The following is an 18,507-nucleotide window of genomic DNA, read 5'->3' as shown; positions in this document are numbered from 1 at the left end:
CTCCTGCCGTCTTAGCCAATCTGCCCGAACATTGGAAATTCCGTTTACATGATGGTCCAGAATGGATATTAAGTTGTTCTGTACACATTAAGATATTCCTTCCCTTCACCAAGGGCGTGAAGGCTCTTAGGGCCAGAAAGACAGCCCGCAGCTCGAGCCAGTTTATGCTATGGAGCAACTCTTCCACCGACCAAAGCCCCTGGGCAGAACTGTTCCAACAGTGAGCCCCCCAGCCCGATAGACTGGTGTCCGTCGTGACCATCACTCTCTCGGGTTCTATGAACAGCTTGCCCTTGTCTAGGTTCCCCGGGCCGTCCAACGAATCGGCTCGCGAAGAGACACCTAGAGAGGAATGTTCTTGTCACGTTTGAGGGCAATCCTGTGCTGGTAAGGGAGAAAAGCCCACTGTAACTGGTGTAGATGAAAACCTCGCCCAAGGCACCGAGTCCATAGCCGCCACCATGAGACCCAACAAACTTGCTAGATTGAGAAGGCTGGCCCACAGTCTCGAAGCAATCACACGAGCCAGTGACGATAAGACCTCCATCCGATCCTGTGGCAGAAACAGTTTGCCTACTGAGGTGTCCATTACCATGCCCAAATGACGAAGGCTCTGTGTGGGCATCAGGTGACTCTTGCCCACATTTATCAGAAACCCATGGGCACGTAACACAGACATTGTTCTGGACAGAGCTGACTGAACTGCCCCTTCTTGAGCAAGTTGTCGAGGTAACAATACAGGTGGACCCCCTCAGTGCATAAAGTGGCCACTAGCAGACTAGAACCTTCATAAAAACTTGGGTGGCTGATGAGAGACCAAAAGGAAGGGCTCTGTACTGATAATGCCTCCCAATGTAGCAGAAGTGGAGTATATGTCGACTGCGTGGATGAATGGGGATGTGTAAATAGGCCTCCTGGAGATCTATTGAAGCCATGTAGTCCATCTGCAATGCCTCTGAGATGGTACAAAGGATTTCCATTCTGAACCTCCTTTTTATCACAAAACGGTTGACTGGGCGTAGGTTGAGAACTGCCCTGGCCGATCCATCCTTTTTTGGCACCGTAAAAATCACAGAATAGATGCCCTTGCCTCTGTGAAGAGGTGGGACCTCCTCTATGGCCCCTATAGCCACCAGATACTGAATAGCCATGGACAACCCCTTGTGCTTTTCCGGTTTCCCGGATCTAGGGGTAAGGGGGAATCTGTTTCCTGGGGGGCTGGCCAGCTCCACTTCGTACCCGTGTAGGCTAATGGAAAGAACCCACCTGTCGATGGATTCTTTCCAAACGGGCCAAATGGCAGACCCCCACTTTGCCTGAGTGGGAGTCAGGACTGCTGCTTGGGGCCCCCGCTGCTGGTTTCCGAAAGACTGATGGTTCTGCTGAGTGAACCCTTGCCTGCCTTGGCCTCTGGATCTGTTCCACTGTGATCGAAAAGGCCTAAAAGGCTCCCTCTGACAAACTGAGGTCTAAACGCCCTGAAGGTTTGCGTCGGTCTACGATTAAAACTCTTGTCCTCCTTCCTAGGGGCTGATGGCAGTTTCAATGAGGATCTCTTTCAGGGCCTCATCCCCAATTAGCTTCCCCCCCAGCATAGGGAAGGCAGCTAATTTAGCCCTAGATGTATTATCAACTTCCAAAATTTTAGCCATATGTTGCTTCTTGCCAGGACACCTGCACTGACTGCACGTGCTGAGAACTGAACACTGTCCAGAGTAGCATCCGCTGAAAAGGCAGCCGCCCTCTGCAGACGAAGAAGCTTACGCCGCATCTTAGATTGATCAGCGGGAGGGTCATTGGGTAACTCGCTGATCCACAAGACCAATGCTCTAGACCAGTGGCGTATCGGGGGGAAACAGCGCCCAGGGCAAGCTCCCTGAAATGGCGCCCCCCCACCCCCCACATACCTGTGAGGGCGCGGCGGCAGATCACCAGCGGTGGCGGTGATTCGGCGGTGGCGTGCGGCGGCGGGTCGCCCGAGGCACACCTGCGCAGTTGGGAAGCGACGCCGGGCCAGGAGGCAGGCTCGGCGTTGCTCTGCGGCCTGCACTCCGTCCTCGGCGGGCAATCCGCCGCCGCTGCTCGGGCCGCACTACAGCATCGCCGCCACGCCAGCCACCGCCGCACTCGGCGGGCCGCGGGCGACCCGCCGCCACCACCCGCCAGCGCCAAATCGCTGTCGCACGCACGCCGCCACACTCGGCGGGCGATCCAGGGGGGTTGGGGGGAGCCACTTTTTGGCGCCCGGGGCACGTGCCCCCCCTATCGTTACGCCCCTACTCTAGACACCAAGGACGAAGCAGTGTCAGCTCTGATGGCCACTGCTCAAGCCTCGTGGGCCCTGCGCAGTGCAGATTCTGCTTTTCTGTTTCCTGGCTCCTTAATAGAGGAGTCCCCATCCTTGGGTACCCTATGCTACTAAGTAGGGCCCTGAAGGGAGCATCCCTAAGTGGCACCTTCAGCAAGTCCAGAGTCTCCTCCTTAAAGTTGTACAATTTGCAAGCCAGTGCCAACATACGCTTTGGGAGTCGCAATAGCCGCCCATACCTCCTTGACGGTATTAGTAAAGCCCTCAGGTATCATTGATTTAATCTGTGGTACCTTAGCCTTAGGCAGCACCAAGGAGCCCTTGGACACAGGAGAGATCTGTTCCTCTGTAACTGGCTACAGATCAAGCGCAGCAATAGGCTGGTTAATTAGTGGCTGAAAATCCACCATAAGAGAGAGCCTCTGACTGTGTAGGTTTGCTGCAGAGTCCTCAATAATCTCCCCCTCTTCCGAGGAGGAGGGCCCCTTGTCTGGGTTGCCCAGCAATGTCTCTGACCCACTGACCCTGGGTCACAATAAATCTGGGGAGTCCTCTCCTGACTCGTCTGAAGACCTCCCCCTATCCCAAGGGCACAGAGTCCTGGCGTATAGCCACCCTGGGCTGCTTAGCGGGCACCGTCTCCTCCTGAGAGTCTGAGGGCAACACATGGATCACAGCCTGCCTTGCAATGCCTTGCAGGCTTCCGCACTTTAAGCGCCGCTGCCAGTGAGACCTGAATGGCCTCCTGAATCCAGCCCTTTACAGTGGCAGCATCAGGGGGAACCCCCACATTCCCTGTAGGAGTAGGCCCTGAGGGAGGAGCCACATAGGGGGCATCTGCACTCACCTCCTCCCCCCCTGAGCAAGTCCCGATCTTACCGGGGGGAGCTGTTCATGGCCTTCTGGGTGCTCTGACGCCCCATCCACGGGCTCAGCACCGCCTGCCTCATCATCCTGCACGTCTTCCCCATCTGATTCCGACAGGCTCTGGCGCGGCCACTCCTGCTGACATTCCTTTCGGCGCGGCCCCAATACTCGCTGAGGCAGTCCTCCTCCTGCACGCCCAACTGCTAGGAAAAGGAGTTGAGGGGAGGGGGGCGAGGCCAAATATCACAGGCTTACTTTGCTCGCGCTGCTGGGCGAAAGCTTTCTCACCAACGGGGTCTCCTTGTAGGGAAGCCTCCAATTCTGGTGTCGCCACTTGTGTCCTGATACGGTGGATTACTGGTGGCATGAATTGCGCCCAGTCTCCTTACCGGTATCTGGCCACCAACGGGGCCTCCTTGTCAGGAAGCCTCCAATTCTGGTGCCGCCACCTGCGTCCTGCTTCGGTGGATTGCTGGTGGCATGAATTGCGCCCAGTCTCCTCACCGGTATCTGGCCACCGACAGGGCCTCCTTGTAGGGAAGCTTCCGATTCTGGTGCCGCCACCTGTGTCCTGCTTCGGTGGATTGCTGGTGGCATGGATTGCGCCCAGTCTCTGGGCGACAGAGAGGACCGCTGTGGCCTACAGGCGCCAGCAAGGTCATCTGATAAATCTGCCATTTTCCTTACAGGATTTGCACAGTCCCGAGTTTTTGGCGGGAACAGGCGCTGATGGGAGGATCTCTCCCTAATAGCCAGGAGTCCGAAGGTCTTTTTAGCGGACATCGGCCAAAAGGTCGGCAAGAGGTGAGGAGAGGTAACGAATAACAGAAAGGACAGTAGAAGAACAGATATGAATTTTTTTTAAAAAAATTAATATTATTATTATTTTCTTTTTTCTTTAGTAACTAGAGAGAACTAATAGTAGTAGAATACCAGGTGAAGAATAGATTGGAAATAGTCAAAAACAATAGGAATATAAGCAGAAGAAAAGAAGAGGCCTAGTTAACAAGGCCAAAGTCAGCGAGCTGTAATGCGAGCCTTCTGGAGCAAAGGCAGGAAGTAGAACAGAGGAGATCCGCCCACATGCACTGGATTAAGGATCTTCAAGTATGACTACTTCCTGCCTTTTGGAGCATGTGAGGGGGATGTAATCCCAAGCTTGGGTGACCTCCTACACCAGCCAAGAATGAGTTTTGTTCTGGGCAACAGTATCAATGCAGTGTGGCGCATGTGCACTGAGTGTGAGAACTTCCCGATTCAACCTGATCAGGATCTAAAATTAACTGAACAGACATTAAAAAAACATGTGAGCACACGCCTTAGAGCAGGGGTTCTCAACCTTGGGTCCCCAGATGTTGCAGGACTTCAACTCCCATAATCTCCAACCAAAGACCACTGGGGCTGGGGATTATGGGAGATGAAGTCCAACAACATCTGGGGACCCAAGGTTGAGAATCCCTGCCTTAGAGGGAACACTGTTCTGCGTTCTGTTGCCCCTTAAAAGGGACCACAGGAATGAGATTTATGTATTTCATAATGACTTTTTTTTAAAGCTTAAAGCACACCAGAATTATCATCTCCACTTTATGAATAGGAGTGCAGGGTTGGGCTGGTCTAAGGTTGCCCAGTGAACCAAGGAAATATTTCAGTTAGGTGTCCCTAGCTCATGGCCATGAGGCTTTTGCTCAGTGTACAGGACAACAGGAAACTTAAAATGCCAAATGGAAGACATTTTTAAAGTTTCAATTTTAATTGAAAAATGAACTGTATGCATGGTCTCCCAGCTGCTTAACTGTGGTGTAGATAAGCATCAAAATTTGATGGAAAATAAGGGTCGATTCACGCATTAAGCATGTGCTGATAACATTATTCGCAAGTGCTGAATCTGCAAGTGGAAGCGTCAGTTGCTTCTTCACATGCTACATGTGGCTCTTCTCTCAGCCACTCAGCCTACTTGTAACATGAACCTTTGGAACGGAGCCACACTCTGGCCACATGTGCCAACGTCCTGACTCACAAAAAATGTGTGTAAGCAGGATGTATGGGCATGGAGCAGCATCCTTGACACAACTTTCTGTCCTGTGCTTGAACTGTCGCCCAAGAGCACCAATACTCCAGAGTGCTTCCTGTGTCCCAGAAGTGCTAAGATCAGAAACACGTGGCTGACCCTCCACGACTTTGAGACCTTATTAGTGCTCCAGATTCTTGGCCCTCTTGTGGAGCAGCATGACCAGAGGAGAGGGATGTTGTCCCAGCAGGGAGCTGCTGTGTGCCTGGTCGCCCTACTTACATGTTTGCTTCATTAATCAGCCACTAAGTAATAAGATAAGGTCTTTGCCATGGGTTTAATAGACACCTCAAGTTCATCAACAATGCCATATGTACTCTGTGCTCTTTTATGCATCAATGCTGTTGGCATTGGAATAAATTTGGGAAAGTGTGCATGTATTTGCTTGTTCTGCATAATTTAGTGTTGCTGTAGGCACAGGGGGAATGGAATACAGAGCACTGGGTGTCCTGCAGTTACTCAGATATTTTGAGACTACAAAAATCCACTCAAGCCTCTCCATATTCCTTCTTAATTTCTTATTTGGATAGTACCACAATAAGTGTATAAAGCACATTCCAGAACAGCAGCGCTTTATTATTAAGAGGTATTAAAGAATTGTGTAAACTTACAGTGGGAAAAATCTCTTATTACAGATTAGCGCAATTCGTGCATAGTCAAATATTTTCATTTCTTTCAAAACTTATGCAGTAGGTGAATAGATTAACACAATTTTATTAAACACACAAAACACCCTTACCTTGTGTACTCACAGGGATAAATAAGACATTTCTTTTAGTATTTTGTACATTGTATATCGTCACACATGGAAAGTCAGTTTGCTTTAAGTCTCTCCTCGGGCACCTAAGGGGCACAGATAGTTGTGAGCAGAACAAAGGGGATATAATTGAGCTAGTTATAAAGTATAATTTGGGTTGAAGATCCATACTTGGTATCAGCATGCAACAGATGCTAAAATTACCCATATTTGAATCTACACAGTGTGGTCATCCATTATGAAAGTGCATAATCAAGGTCAAAAAGATTCTTCCTATAACTTAGCAGCATAAACAAGAAAAGCAAATCAGTTGCCTAATACTTGCAATACTGAGATTTTTCTAGTGACACCATTCACATTTGCACAACATTCTTCATGAATCATACATGCAGTCAAAAAGAACAGCACAGGGCAATATCTGAGAACAGCTTTTGGAATACAGTATTCACCATTAGTGAACTCATTACATGAAAAACAGTCCTACTGCTTTCACAGGTATTTCCACATAATGCTGTAATCCAGAAGAGAGTGGTGCAGCACAAACCCAAGCCTATGTTGTTTGGCAAGTTCATGTTCGGGTCATCTAGGCTTGTGTAGACATGCAATGTTGTGTTTCTCAAAGTAACTAAACCACATTTGCTACCTTACAATTAGAGACAGTCTCTTCCCTGGAGGTGTGAAACACTAAGTGCTGAGAATCTGTAAGGCACGTCACTAGACTCCAATTGCTGAAGTCTCTATGGAAATAGCACCTAGTGAGAGTGGTTTCCCAAAGTAAGACTCTGACAACATGTGGTTGTTGGTTTTTGTTGTTGTTGGTTTTTTTTGGGGGGGGGGGAACAGACTCAAATTTCAAAGTAATATGGCTTGTGATGTGGATTTTTAAAATACACATTAATCCTTAGAATCCAGAAAGACAGTTTTCCATGTGCAATGGGAATTGGCCTTTTGAAGAAAATGACACATGAACAGGCAACATTAACATAATCATTAACAGCAAATGTGTGTAAGTGAAATACTTTGGATTGCAACCATGGACTATAAGCAACAGAATAAGCCATTTGAACCTTTAATTGCATGATCTAGAAAGGTCTTATTTTCAGATGGAGTTTCAACATTTAATTTTTACTATTACTTCAACTTATAAAAGCATATACTCCATTCCTAATATGCTTTTTCAGATTTGTAATTAAGAATGTAGATTTAACAGACTCTTCCAGGCAAGGATTGCCTGCTTTTCTTTCATCAGAGAAAGTCTGGACCCTGCAGTGGAGAAAGCCCCTCACAAAAGGAAAAAGAACAAAACAAAACTTCCAAACTAACCTTAGAATACCATGGCGTGCACACTACTGCGTGGAGACTCCATGCAGGACAATGGTTTTGTTTTTGTTTTTTTAGCAACAAGCTTAAATGCTGAAAGTAGCATGGCTTTAGAGAGCAATTCCTAAAGGAGAGTTACATCCCCAAACCACATCTCTTTATTTAAAAGTCTGAGGAGCCTTGTCACTGATGAATACTGTCACCAGATGGCTGAATTATCAGACATGAAATACTCAAAAAATCTACTTTACAAATATGATCTTCTTTGGCAAATAACAAGTAGAAATTTATATTAAGAAATCACAATCTAGATAGGCATCTATCACATGCCAGACATACTTATGACCCGTTTAACTTCTGTATGAGTCCAAGATACATTGTCGGTAATCAAGTGCCATTCATTTCAACAGAACTTTCCCCCTGCATGTAACGCATGTAGGCTTCTGACAAGTGAACTTCAACTACATAGATCCTCGCTCTAGTGCACAGAAGCTCATCAATTCAGTGATAAGCAACAAGCTTGATTTTAACTTTATTCTGGTGACAGGAATCACCAAAGTCACTTTGTAGTCACAAAACAAGAAACAGTCTCAGGTACCTACAACTCCTGTATAGGAAAACCATCACCAGCAATTCAATAGTTTTAAATAATTCACAGCATCCTTTCCCATTAGTTTTTAAGCAAACCTTCCTTAAATTGTCTCCACTTATACCAGAAGTAACACATGAGTATTTCAAGTATATTTCCTGTGAGTTTGGATTGCTAAGTTACATTTCACAACTCAAGTGGAAGAATATTTCAATGCATATTTATTTTAAAGGTGTAAAAAAGGACAAAAATGCCACACTGTACTACAAGATAATAAAAGGTGATTATTAGCACAAATATACCAGGATATAAAAGTGTAGGAAATGCATATTGCCTAAAGGGTCACAGGTGATTTGTTTGTGGTAGAAGGAGTTTCAACAGTGGCATTTTCTTCACGTCTTCTATCTGTGCAAATGCAGCATTAAGACTATAGCTGTATTTACCAATAAAATAAAATAAAATCCAGACACCAAAGAAACAACATAAACCACTGTAAAGCTCCAGGTCTTTCTAGGTAACAGGTCATCTGTTGAAACAGGGTTTTTTAACTGCCCAAGTGCAAACACCTTGTGTTCCTGCCACTATGCAATTCATGCCGCGGTCAGCTTGTCAATCAAATCTTCAACAGTGTATATAATAAGCTTGATATCATCCGGCTCTTTCATCCTATGTTCACCACTTTTGCGGAGAATAACATCCACATCTGTGCTGACAACACGGTCAGCAATCTTCAGGGAAATTTGCCATGAGACATCTTCATCCTTCATGCCATGGATAAGTCTCACAGGACATTTTACGGGAAGAGGAGTGCCTAACACACAGTGAGATTCTGCTTCCTGAATGACTTCATACGGCACAGCATAAAACCCTTCTTCGGTGTGTTTGGTTGGCATCTTCCATTCACCTTTTTCTTCTGCTTCCTTTTTTGCCTAGCAAGTTAAAACATATGACAGGCTCAATGGAAGGAATCTGAAAGACATCTAAGTACAACACTGCCTAAAGCAATTCTGTCCATCTCTTAACCTGCATCTGCACACTACCATAATGCACTTACATTATGACTTTCACATTATCCTAATTTGCCACAAGCAGAGAGAAGGGATGTGCAAAACGTTCCAAGCTCAAAATGGGCCTTTTGGAGTAAGCCAAGCTCGAAACAAAATGCCCTTAAAATAAAGGGCCTGTTTTGAGCTCAAAACAAGATGACCCCATTTCAAGTCGAAATGTTTCAAGTGTTTCAAGTGCCATTGTGGAGGGCTGTTTTTCCAGGGAGAGCAGGTCTACCACCTCCACCCAGACTTAGTGTGTCGGTCCGCCTTGGAGGACTGGTCTACATGCCACATGAGGCAAATAGACCGGGCTTCCGCCCCATACTTAACACAATCACCAACCTTGGACCAGTCCTCTGAGGCAGGCAAATGCACTGAGTCTGGAGCAGAGGCCTGGTCAACCTGCCGACCCCAATCAGTAGACCAACTGTCTCTGGAAAAAATGCTCTCCAAAACGATACTCGAAATGTTTCAGGTTTGTTTTGTCGAAACAGCCGGCTTGGCCACTGTTTCAACAAAATGTTTTGAGCATTTTGCATTTTGTTTATAGAGTTTGAAACAAAACGTAAAATCTGTTTTGTGCATATCCCTAGCAGGAGTTAACAAGTGAGCTAAATCATCTGTTTGAGTTCAAGACAAATTCCAGGATTGTTAGTAATCTAACCAGGAAGGGGCGGAAACACCCCCGCCCCTTGTAATCAATTAAACTCAAATAAGGAAAACAGAGCATGAAGCAAACATCACACTAAGAAATTAACTAGTACCCAATTTAAGTCTAGAAGATTTGCTCTTAGTCATAACACCTCGGAGACCAGTCAGGAGATCTCTTTATAGTAGAAAACAGTCAGGCAGTCGTTGTTAATGCTCAAAACTCAGATCTTTCTCTCATGTGGTCAGCCAAGTAGATATTAACTCAAATAGAGTAAAAACTGTGCTTCAAGCTTTCCTTAAGGGCAGCTAGCCAAGTTGATAAAAAGCAAAATAAACAAAGCTAATAGATTAAAAGAATAAGCTTACAAAAACGCTGTCCTCCCACCAATGTCTTAACTGGAAGCTCTAGTACCCAACGCAGGCAAATGGGGAGGTGAAATGACATCTCTACAATGTAGAATTCTACAGAGATGAGCACAGATAATTTGTGGAGATAAGCTGTGAAGATACTGGGATGTTTGCTCTTGATCAACAAAGTCACAGTTTCTCCTTACCTCTACAGGAAGCTGTTGAAAAGTTGATACAAGATGGTCTGCAGCTGAAGCAATTCCAACTAGCGCAACCACTTTTTCTGGACGAGCAATTGCAGCATGAAGCATCAACCAACCACCCAAACTGGAACCAACTAAAATCTTAATGTAAAACCATCATTAGTTAAATGCTTTTGTGTTATAGAAACACTCCACAAACAAATGTTTGTGTGTTTATTTACCAACTGTGCCACCATAAACAAAATATGTCCAGAGATTAAGTTGCCTTAAGTGGTACAAGGATTGTCTATGCGAGAAGAAACGCCAGTTCATTCAACAAGCATATAGTATTTACTTGAACAGAAGACGACTCTGAATTTTAAAAAGTAGAAGTTAAATATATTTTATACCTGTATTTACCTAAAGGGAAGAGGACTCTAAATTTATGGCAAACCACCACCACCCTCCATTTTTAACAGCAAAGAACTTGGGCAGGGTGGGGTGCTCAGTCTTGGATTCAGGTAAATACAGTATCTGAGGTCAGTGTTACATAACTTTCAGTCTTCAACAGAATCTTTGGACCTATTATTGTAAAATTAGTAGTATTTACTCAACGTAATTCCCAGACAGTTAAGAACTTTGGAATCCATTATTTCTTACTTTGCTTTTGAGAGTTATATCATACTTCCTAACTGTACTCTCAAAACAACTTCTTTTTTTTTTTTTAAAAAGGACAATTTCATACAACTTGTAATGAACAAATAATTTTTATCAACCACCAGCCTGATTCCTGCCAAAGTATTTTGTAAGTCACCAGAATGTACTTCTCTGAAACATTTATAAAGTCCAACAGTAATCAGATATTCACAAAACGGGACTGTAGTACAATGTGAAAGAAATGTTTATGTTAGACTTAAGAATAAGATAACACCTGTGGTCCTGTTGTAAGTTCATCCAAAACTGCAAGAACATCCTTTCGCCATTTTCCTACTGTGCACTCTCTAAAGATGCCTTCTGAACTTCCACAGCCTCTATAATCAAACCTGTGAAAACAGATGAGAGCACTGCTAAATGAAAGCACTGCTTTGCGAAAACTGGATTAAACAGGATCAAATACAGGATACTCAACAATTCAATAGGGCTGTGCAAGTTGGTAAAGGGAGATTTCAGATGTTGGAAAACCCGGTCCCCACCACCAGGAAGCATCAGAGTGCGGGGCAAATGGCCCAGGTAGTGCGGTGGTGGAGATTAGAACCTTTAACTTCCCACCCAGAACTGGCACAGGTATGGTGGGGCGAGGGGCAGGGAGTGACTCAGGGCAGCCTGGGAAGCATACGTGGCTGCTAGGACGACTACATGGGCGGCTGAATGGGGTAGTTCTGCTCAGAGCTTCTTCCCATGAATACTTACATAGCCTTACAATTCAAAAAACTAAAACAATCCACTAATAATAAAGCATTAGCCAGTTCTTTCAAACATTTTGTTTCCGTCATTTACCACTGTAGGGCTTATAAGCACTAGAATACTCTCTTAAAGCATACCTGACAAAAGCATGGCCAATTGATTTGCAGAAGTCTTCGAGTGCAGTTGCCTTCTCACCATTCATACTTGAATAAAGGCCTGAGAGGAAGACAACTCCAGGATTCTTGCCTTTTAGCTTATTAAAAGCGAGTTTGGGTTGATCAGGGCGGTTAAGGAAACTAGGTGATGATCTCTGTCTGCAACCTAAACAAAACACATTTCTGAGATCATTATATTTGGCTCATCGACAGCACTGAAATACATCCTTTAAAAGAGCTAGTACAAATCTGGCTGCTCAACTATCCTTTAACTGTGTTTCATTTTAGCAACACTTCTTAATAATGAACATTGACGCAACTGAGACATAGGACTGGTTTAGACATCACTCGGAACCACAATTAAATCTGGGTTCTGGACAATGTCTCGAAGCCTTGGGAATGCATGTTTCCTCTCCCCACCCCGCCCCCTTGCATCAGTAGTATTCTACTTCCAGCTCTAGGTAAGAACAAACCAAGTTTGGTCACAATGTCCAAACTAATTGATCTTGGTTTAGTCTAACCAAATTGCTTGAAATAAACAGAGAACTGAACCCAGGTTTTGGTGTCTGCTTTATATTATATTTTTGCTGTGGCTCACTACCATATGAAAGTAAGTGTGTGTGTGTGTGTGTGGTGGGGATACTGGTCGCCACATAATACATAGAGGCCTTAATCTGGTCTCATATCTTCTTTTTGGGGTGATATTATGGTTCAGTGAGAAAAATGAACAGAAGCACACAGATCCTCTTTTCAAAGTCTCCAAACTGTAGCACAAATGAGGCAACAAACAGCAGTCCAAGAAGTTTCTACTTTCTTCAAATTACAGTGCAGATGAGAAAAGATAATGAGGAAGGGAGTAGCTAGTTACAACTGCAAGTAATGGCTGGCCAGAAAGCCCAACAATTATTTGTGGTCCCCTGGTTTAGAACAAAAAGTTTCCAGAAAGAAGTTTTGTGAATAAGTCTACAAAATTTATTGTCCTTGACTAGTCACTGCCAATTTCCAAATCTTCTATGCAAAAAGACACTGATAGACACACTCTTTGATTTTTTAAAATTTGTTTTTTAAAAAGATTTACAGCACACCTGAAAATGGTGGATACGAAACTGGATTTTTGAAAGGCTGGAGTCACACCAAAGACAACCTATATATCTAAAAAAAGCACTTGCCTGAATATGTAAGCAGGACTGCACAGTAGGTAAGCCAGGGTATACAATGAACACAGAAAGTTGGTGCAAGCAGCTTAAGAGAAAGAGTGACTATGTTACAAGATTGCAGAAGAAAAAACAAAATAAATGTCAATGGATAGAGAAGAAACTAATGCTTTGATTAGTTCCAAAATAGTTGGTGCTACGGTAGCATTTGACTCTACTATTCAAATGGTGCTGAATCAAAGGGAGGGAGAGGAAGAGAAAGAGAGAAGGAGACGGAAGAAAGACTCTCAACAACAGGTAATAATTATTTTTAAATAAAAGGTGACTGGATGGATCTGCAGAAATCCAGATAAGAAAGATTACTTTGCCTATGGATCAAACACGAAAGCAAACCATAGGAACACATACACATAGGAAGTTGCCATATACTGAGTCAGACCCTTGATCCATCTAGCTCAGTATTGTCTATACAGACTGGCAGTGGTTTCTCCAAGGTTGCAGGCAGGAATCTGTCTCAGCCCTTAGTGGTCTGATTTGGAAAAACAGACTTGGGAAGAACTAACATCAGGTTTGAGAGACAGAACCTCCTTTCGAGGTCCCAGAAAGAAACCTTCAAGGAAACGGGACGGAACGGGTGCCCCCATACTAGGGAATTGGAACGTTCCCCTTCTCGTAATCAGGTTAGTAAACTTGTATGTCATTTATGCAATGCTCATGCATAGGAATAGGGAGGGAAGGCGCGACCAAGAGGTTCACGCAGATGAGACAGTAAATCTCTTCTGGAAAAGTTTGCATGGTTATGTGCAAAAAGACAAGAGTATCTCTTCTAAACAGCAATGGGACAAATTGTGGAAATGGACGTTGGACGTAACCCCCTCGATTACCTGATGTGCCTTGAAATCCCCCACCCCTGAGTTACAGTACTACCTGCATATACTTCATAACCTTGTGGGTTTCCAAATCCTTGTGTGTAAATCTTTGTAGATATATCATGTACAAACAACCACTTTGTATATAATTGTGCTTTGGCAACGTACTGTATGCTTTGGTAGTTTGTTGGTTCAATAAAAAAATCTTGTCCTGTTTTTGGAGAAGCCAGGGAGGGAACTTGGAACCTACTGTTCTTCCCAGAGCGGCTCCATCCCGAGGGGAATATCTTACAGTGCTCACACTTCTAGTCTCCCATTCATATGTAACCAGGATGGACCCTGCTTAGCTAAGGGGACGAGTCATGCTTGCTACCACAAGACCAGCTCTCCTCCTCCAAATAACCAATATATGTTATTTCTCATCCAGCCAGTCAGTCCACAGTTCACAAAAGGACTAACAAAGGACAGTTGATAGAGGGAAAGCACTGATGCGTCTGAAGAGTTCAACTAATTCAGCTCATTGCAATGGGTGTGTTGGGGGGGGCAATTTTGACAAGCTCCCCTTCCCTTGGGCACTTTGTGACACCCAAAAATATGTCCCTGCGGGTTGTGCAGCTGGGTGTTGTGCACCATTAGTCTCGAATTCTTTAGGAGTATTGGTGCTATACCGGTGCCTTTCCTGTACATTGGTGCTTTGTTAATCTGGATGTCAGCCACGGGGTTGCATCCAAAGGTCTCCGAACTCATGCAGAGGGGTCTTCTGCTCAAGGATGGGATGTTTTCCACTTAGTGCTAGAATGCTGCATGAGAAAATGAAACAAAATCCAAAGCTGCTCTTCTGTTGGTGTACCCTCTCAGGGCAGCAGAATCATGAAAACAGAACTTCATATATTCTACAGCAGGCATATCTTGTGTAAGCTCATATACAAATGTTTGGGCAAAGTGCTAGTGGCAGTTTCCCTTCTGCTCACAGTTATATGGATCCAACCTCCTAGTTTATGAATTATGCTACTGTAAATACTATGCAAGTTAGAAATGTGCTGAGCTAGCACAGCTGCTGGTTTTGAACCTTTAGCACAGTTACACTATCAGTGAAAAACAAATATGCGGAGAAATCAATACTGGGACTTGTGTCCCAAACTAGATGGTCAGTTTTCATTTCATTCTAATTTTTCAGCAGTTTGCAAATGTTTTGAATTGGAACACAGTATCCAAGAAATCAGCATTACAGCTAACAGAACACTAACTTTCTGTCTTTCTATCCAATGAGAGCTTTTGTTGGATAAAAACAGCCATGTTGGCTGCTTTTCAAGTCCACGTCATGCACATATAATGACTGAGTAACATTGGGACGTGCATTCACAAAGAACGTGCATTCACAAAGGCTCAAGACATTTTGCCCATGCCTCACCCTGGCCTTAGGCAGGAAAACATTTCCAGAGGCTCTGTATTAATTTATCTGTTTACCACCTGATATATACATCTTTAGGTGGTGTACACAATCCAAATTACAATATAAAAATAAAACAGAAAACACTTTCACAGAATAAACGCTGAACTCCGTGTGAGTGCTGAGAGATCTCCTGTCGGGAGAAGGCGCGCAGGAGGAGGAGTGGTCGCAATGCCTTGGCGGCGGGATCGGGGGCCGGAGGAGGGGAGGCGGCCAAAGCACTTTGGAGAGCCGTTGCAAGGAGGAAGAAGCTCTCTCTGCGCGCCCACACACAAACCCACCCCACGCGCGCACACCGTGCGCTGCTGCTTCTGCCTGCCCCGCAAAAGCCTGCTCTGTTGCTCCTAGGCAGGGTGGATTTGATTTAAATCAAACTGTTTTAAATCACAATTTAAAACACGATTTAAATCACTAGCAGGGTGGATAAAAATAAAAAAAATCCAATTTAAATTTAAAAAATCCAATTTAAATTAAAAAAATCTGATTTTTTTTATTTAAATTGGATTTTTTTTATTTTTATCCATCCTGCTAGTGATTTAAATCGTGATTTAAATCATGATTTAAATCAGTTTGATTTAAATCAAATCCACCCTGCTCCTAGGTAACTCTGCAAAAGTCTGCCCCCCCCCCCGTCTTCCCTGCAGCCAAGCAGGGAAAGGGGCGGCAGGGAGGTATCCTGCCGCCTGATTTCTACAGTAAATACGGCGCCGGAGTTGGGAAAGCGCAGGAGGGGTAAGTAAACTCTCCCCCGCCCTTAATGGAACCCCCACCCCAATCCTTCCGAACCGAACCGCCCCGTGTCCGGACCGGTCTGGAGGCCTGTAGAATGGCCTCCGGATCGGTCCAGGCACATAACTAAATGTGGGCAGTACAGAACCACCTGCACCGCTGCAGGGCTGATGGTGCTGTGTGGGGCATTACTAGTACTGCTGACTCTTTCATGCTCTCAGACATTGTACATTTGTTCTATTGGGAATAATGGAGCAGCATGTGACATGCGATCACACAGGAGTCAGTTGTAATGGTATTGCCCTCTTGTGCAGCACTATCACCAGGTAATTTTGACTGGGTGGTTCTGTACCACTCGAGTTACACTGCAGAATGTATCAGCCAATGAGATTTACTCTAAGGAAACATACACAGAATTGGGCTGTATATGGACTTTAAAAATCAAGTGCAAGTTAAACGCTTTTAAGACTCATGAATGGCAACATTTGGAATATTTCATCTAGTTAACCTCTGATAGGCGAGAACTGAATGACATAAAGGCTTAATATTTAGAATCACAGAAGCTGGAGTTGATTTATAGGCCATCTAGTGCAATCCCTTCTCTGCTTGATGCAGGTAGCTGTCCAGCCTCTGCCTGAAGATATCCAGCTAAAGAGATCCCACACCCACCAAGTAACTTGTTCCATTATGGAACTGCTCTTACCATTAAAACACCCCACCTAATCTTCAACCAAAATCTACCATCCTGAATTTAAAGGCCCTGTCGTCGGGGACAACAGAGAAAATGTCATAGGAACATAGGAAGCTGCCGTATACTGAGTCAGATCATAGGTCCATCTAGCTCAGTATTGTCTGCACAGACTGGCAGCGGCTTCTTCAAGGCTGCAGACAGGAATCTCTCTCAGCAGGCAGGAATCTTGGAGATGCCAGGGAACCTGGAACCCTTGCTTCCCAGAGCAGCCCGATCCCTGAGTGAAATAACTTACACTGCTGTAAGTAGTCTCCTATTCATATGCAACTAGGGCAGACCCTGCTTAGTGAAGGGGACAATTCATGCTCACTACCAGAGAACCAAGTCACTTTAAATGGTGCAGTGGGAAAATGCTTGACTAACAAGCAGAAGGTAGCCGGTTCAAATCCCTGCTGCTACTATATCAGGCAGCAGCGATATAGGAAGGTGCTGAAAGGCATCATCCATCTCATACTGCGCAGGAGGAGGCAATGGTAAACCCCTCCTTTATTCTACCAAAGACAACCACAGGGCTCTGTGGGCGCTAGGAGTCGAAAACGACTGCACACTTTCCCTTACCACAGGACAAGCTCTCCTCTGCAAGGGCAAAATCCAATATTTTGCCTGTATTCGAAGACTGTATGTAAGGGGTGTTATATGTAAGGCTGCACGCAAGGGGTTTCCTTCTTGCCCTCCTGGATCTTTGAGATGAAACAAGCTAGGAGTCAACTGTGACAAAAGAAGTTGCTGTTTAGACACGAGTTTCCAGGTTCAGTGCCAGGGGCTGCGCAAGAGCTGGGCGCGCTGCAGCCCTAACCTCTGACTGGGCGGGTAGGAATAAAGCGGCCAGGAAGCGACAGAAAGCGCGCGAGAGAGATGAGGCAGCGGTGGGCACGAAGATCTCACGGTGGTCTTTCCGAAGGAAGGAGCGGGGACCCTCTTCGCCGGCTGGCTGCCCCGTCTTCTCTTCCTCCGGTTGGGGTCCGCCGGCTGCCTCCTCCCGATCAGCACCAGGCAGGCGACTACAGCTGCGCCACCCAACTTAAGGCCGAACCGCACCGACCCCGCCTCAGCCACCAGCACTTACCCAACAACTGAGGGAAAGCGAGCCCTGTCCTGCGGGCGGCAGCCGGGCCCCAGCTCCGCCTCTCCCGCCACAGAACTCTGGCAGCGCCCGCCACCGCCATGTCGCAGTAGCGTGGAAACGCCGCGACTAGAAGGCGACACACCCCCTTCCCCTCGGCAGCTCCGCAGGGCAGGCAGGAGAGCCGACGCGTCCAGGCTAGTGGTGGGAGGGGGAAAGGCGTGGCGGCACGCATGCGCCGGAAGCGTTCCCTGCTAACCATAGAGTGGAGAAGAGCGTGCGGAAACGTTCCTTTTCTAATCAGAACTACGGCAAAATCCTGTAATTCGCTGTTCCATTGCTTTCTATGGGCAGCTGTGTCACGTTTACTTTTCCAGCAACAAAAATGGCGTCGAAAGTAACTGGAAATTCTTTCCAAAGGCAACAGAATTGTCAGTCTCGGCTTTAAAAACAAAAACAAAAAAACCAAATAGTTCCCCCTCGAATGAACTATGCAGCCATAGAGATAAGAACCATAAATAGTTCTTTCCCCGTAAATGGAGGGAAGCAAAAACAGGCGTTCATTAATTTCTGACATGCCGCCTGCCATGAAGGGTTGCAAAATGTGAGGTTTTCTGAGTTCTTAAACATTTCAGAAATTGTTCTGCGAAAGCAAATGCAGGCTTTTTGGGAGGATGGCTTACGACAACCCTGAAATGTGCAACCGTACTATTATTCCCAAGTTGCTGGTGGGAGTCGAGAGTGATTGAAGTTACGACAGCCCTGCAGTGTGGTCTTTATTATTTTCATAGTG

The 18,507-nt window shown here is 45.4% G+C and overlaps 1 protein-coding gene across 2 annotated transcripts; it reads right to left on the bottom strand.

Moving 5' to 3' along the window:
* Positions 1-5,798: 5,798 nt before the first annotated feature.
* Positions 5,799-17,985, bottom strand: ABHD10 (abhydrolase domain containing 10, depalmitoylase). 2 transcript variants are annotated; one of them, XM_053310679.1, is made up of 6 exons: positions 17,718-17,985; positions 14,390-14,521; positions 11,681-11,864; positions 11,071-11,182; positions 10,164-10,301; positions 5,799-8,838 (listed from the first exon to the last, which is right to left on the bottom strand). In XM_053310679.1, the coding sequence occupies exons 2-6, from the start codon at positions 14,466-14,468 to the stop codon at positions 8,500-8,502; spliced, it is 852 nt and encodes a 283-aa protein (XP_053166654.1). In that variant the 5' UTR covers positions 14,469-14,521; positions 17,718-17,985; the 3' UTR covers positions 5,799-8,499. The 2 variants fall into 2 exon arrangements, with proteins under 2 accessions (XP_053166654.1, XP_053166653.1); XM_053310678.1 differs by lacking the exon at positions 14,390-14,521 and having other exon boundaries at positions 17,718-17,984.
* Between the last annotated feature and the right edge of the window lie 522 nt (positions 17,986-18,507).

This window comes from Hemicordylus capensis, chromosome 3 (assembly GCF_027244095.1).
Source record: "Hemicordylus capensis ecotype Gifberg chromosome 3, rHemCap1.1.pri, whole genome shotgun sequence".
Taxonomy (NCBI): domain Eukaryota; kingdom Metazoa; phylum Chordata; class Lepidosauria; order Squamata; family Cordylidae; genus Hemicordylus; species Hemicordylus capensis.
Note: the sequence above shows the minus strand (reverse complement) of the source record. Positions and strands in the feature narration are given on the sequence as shown.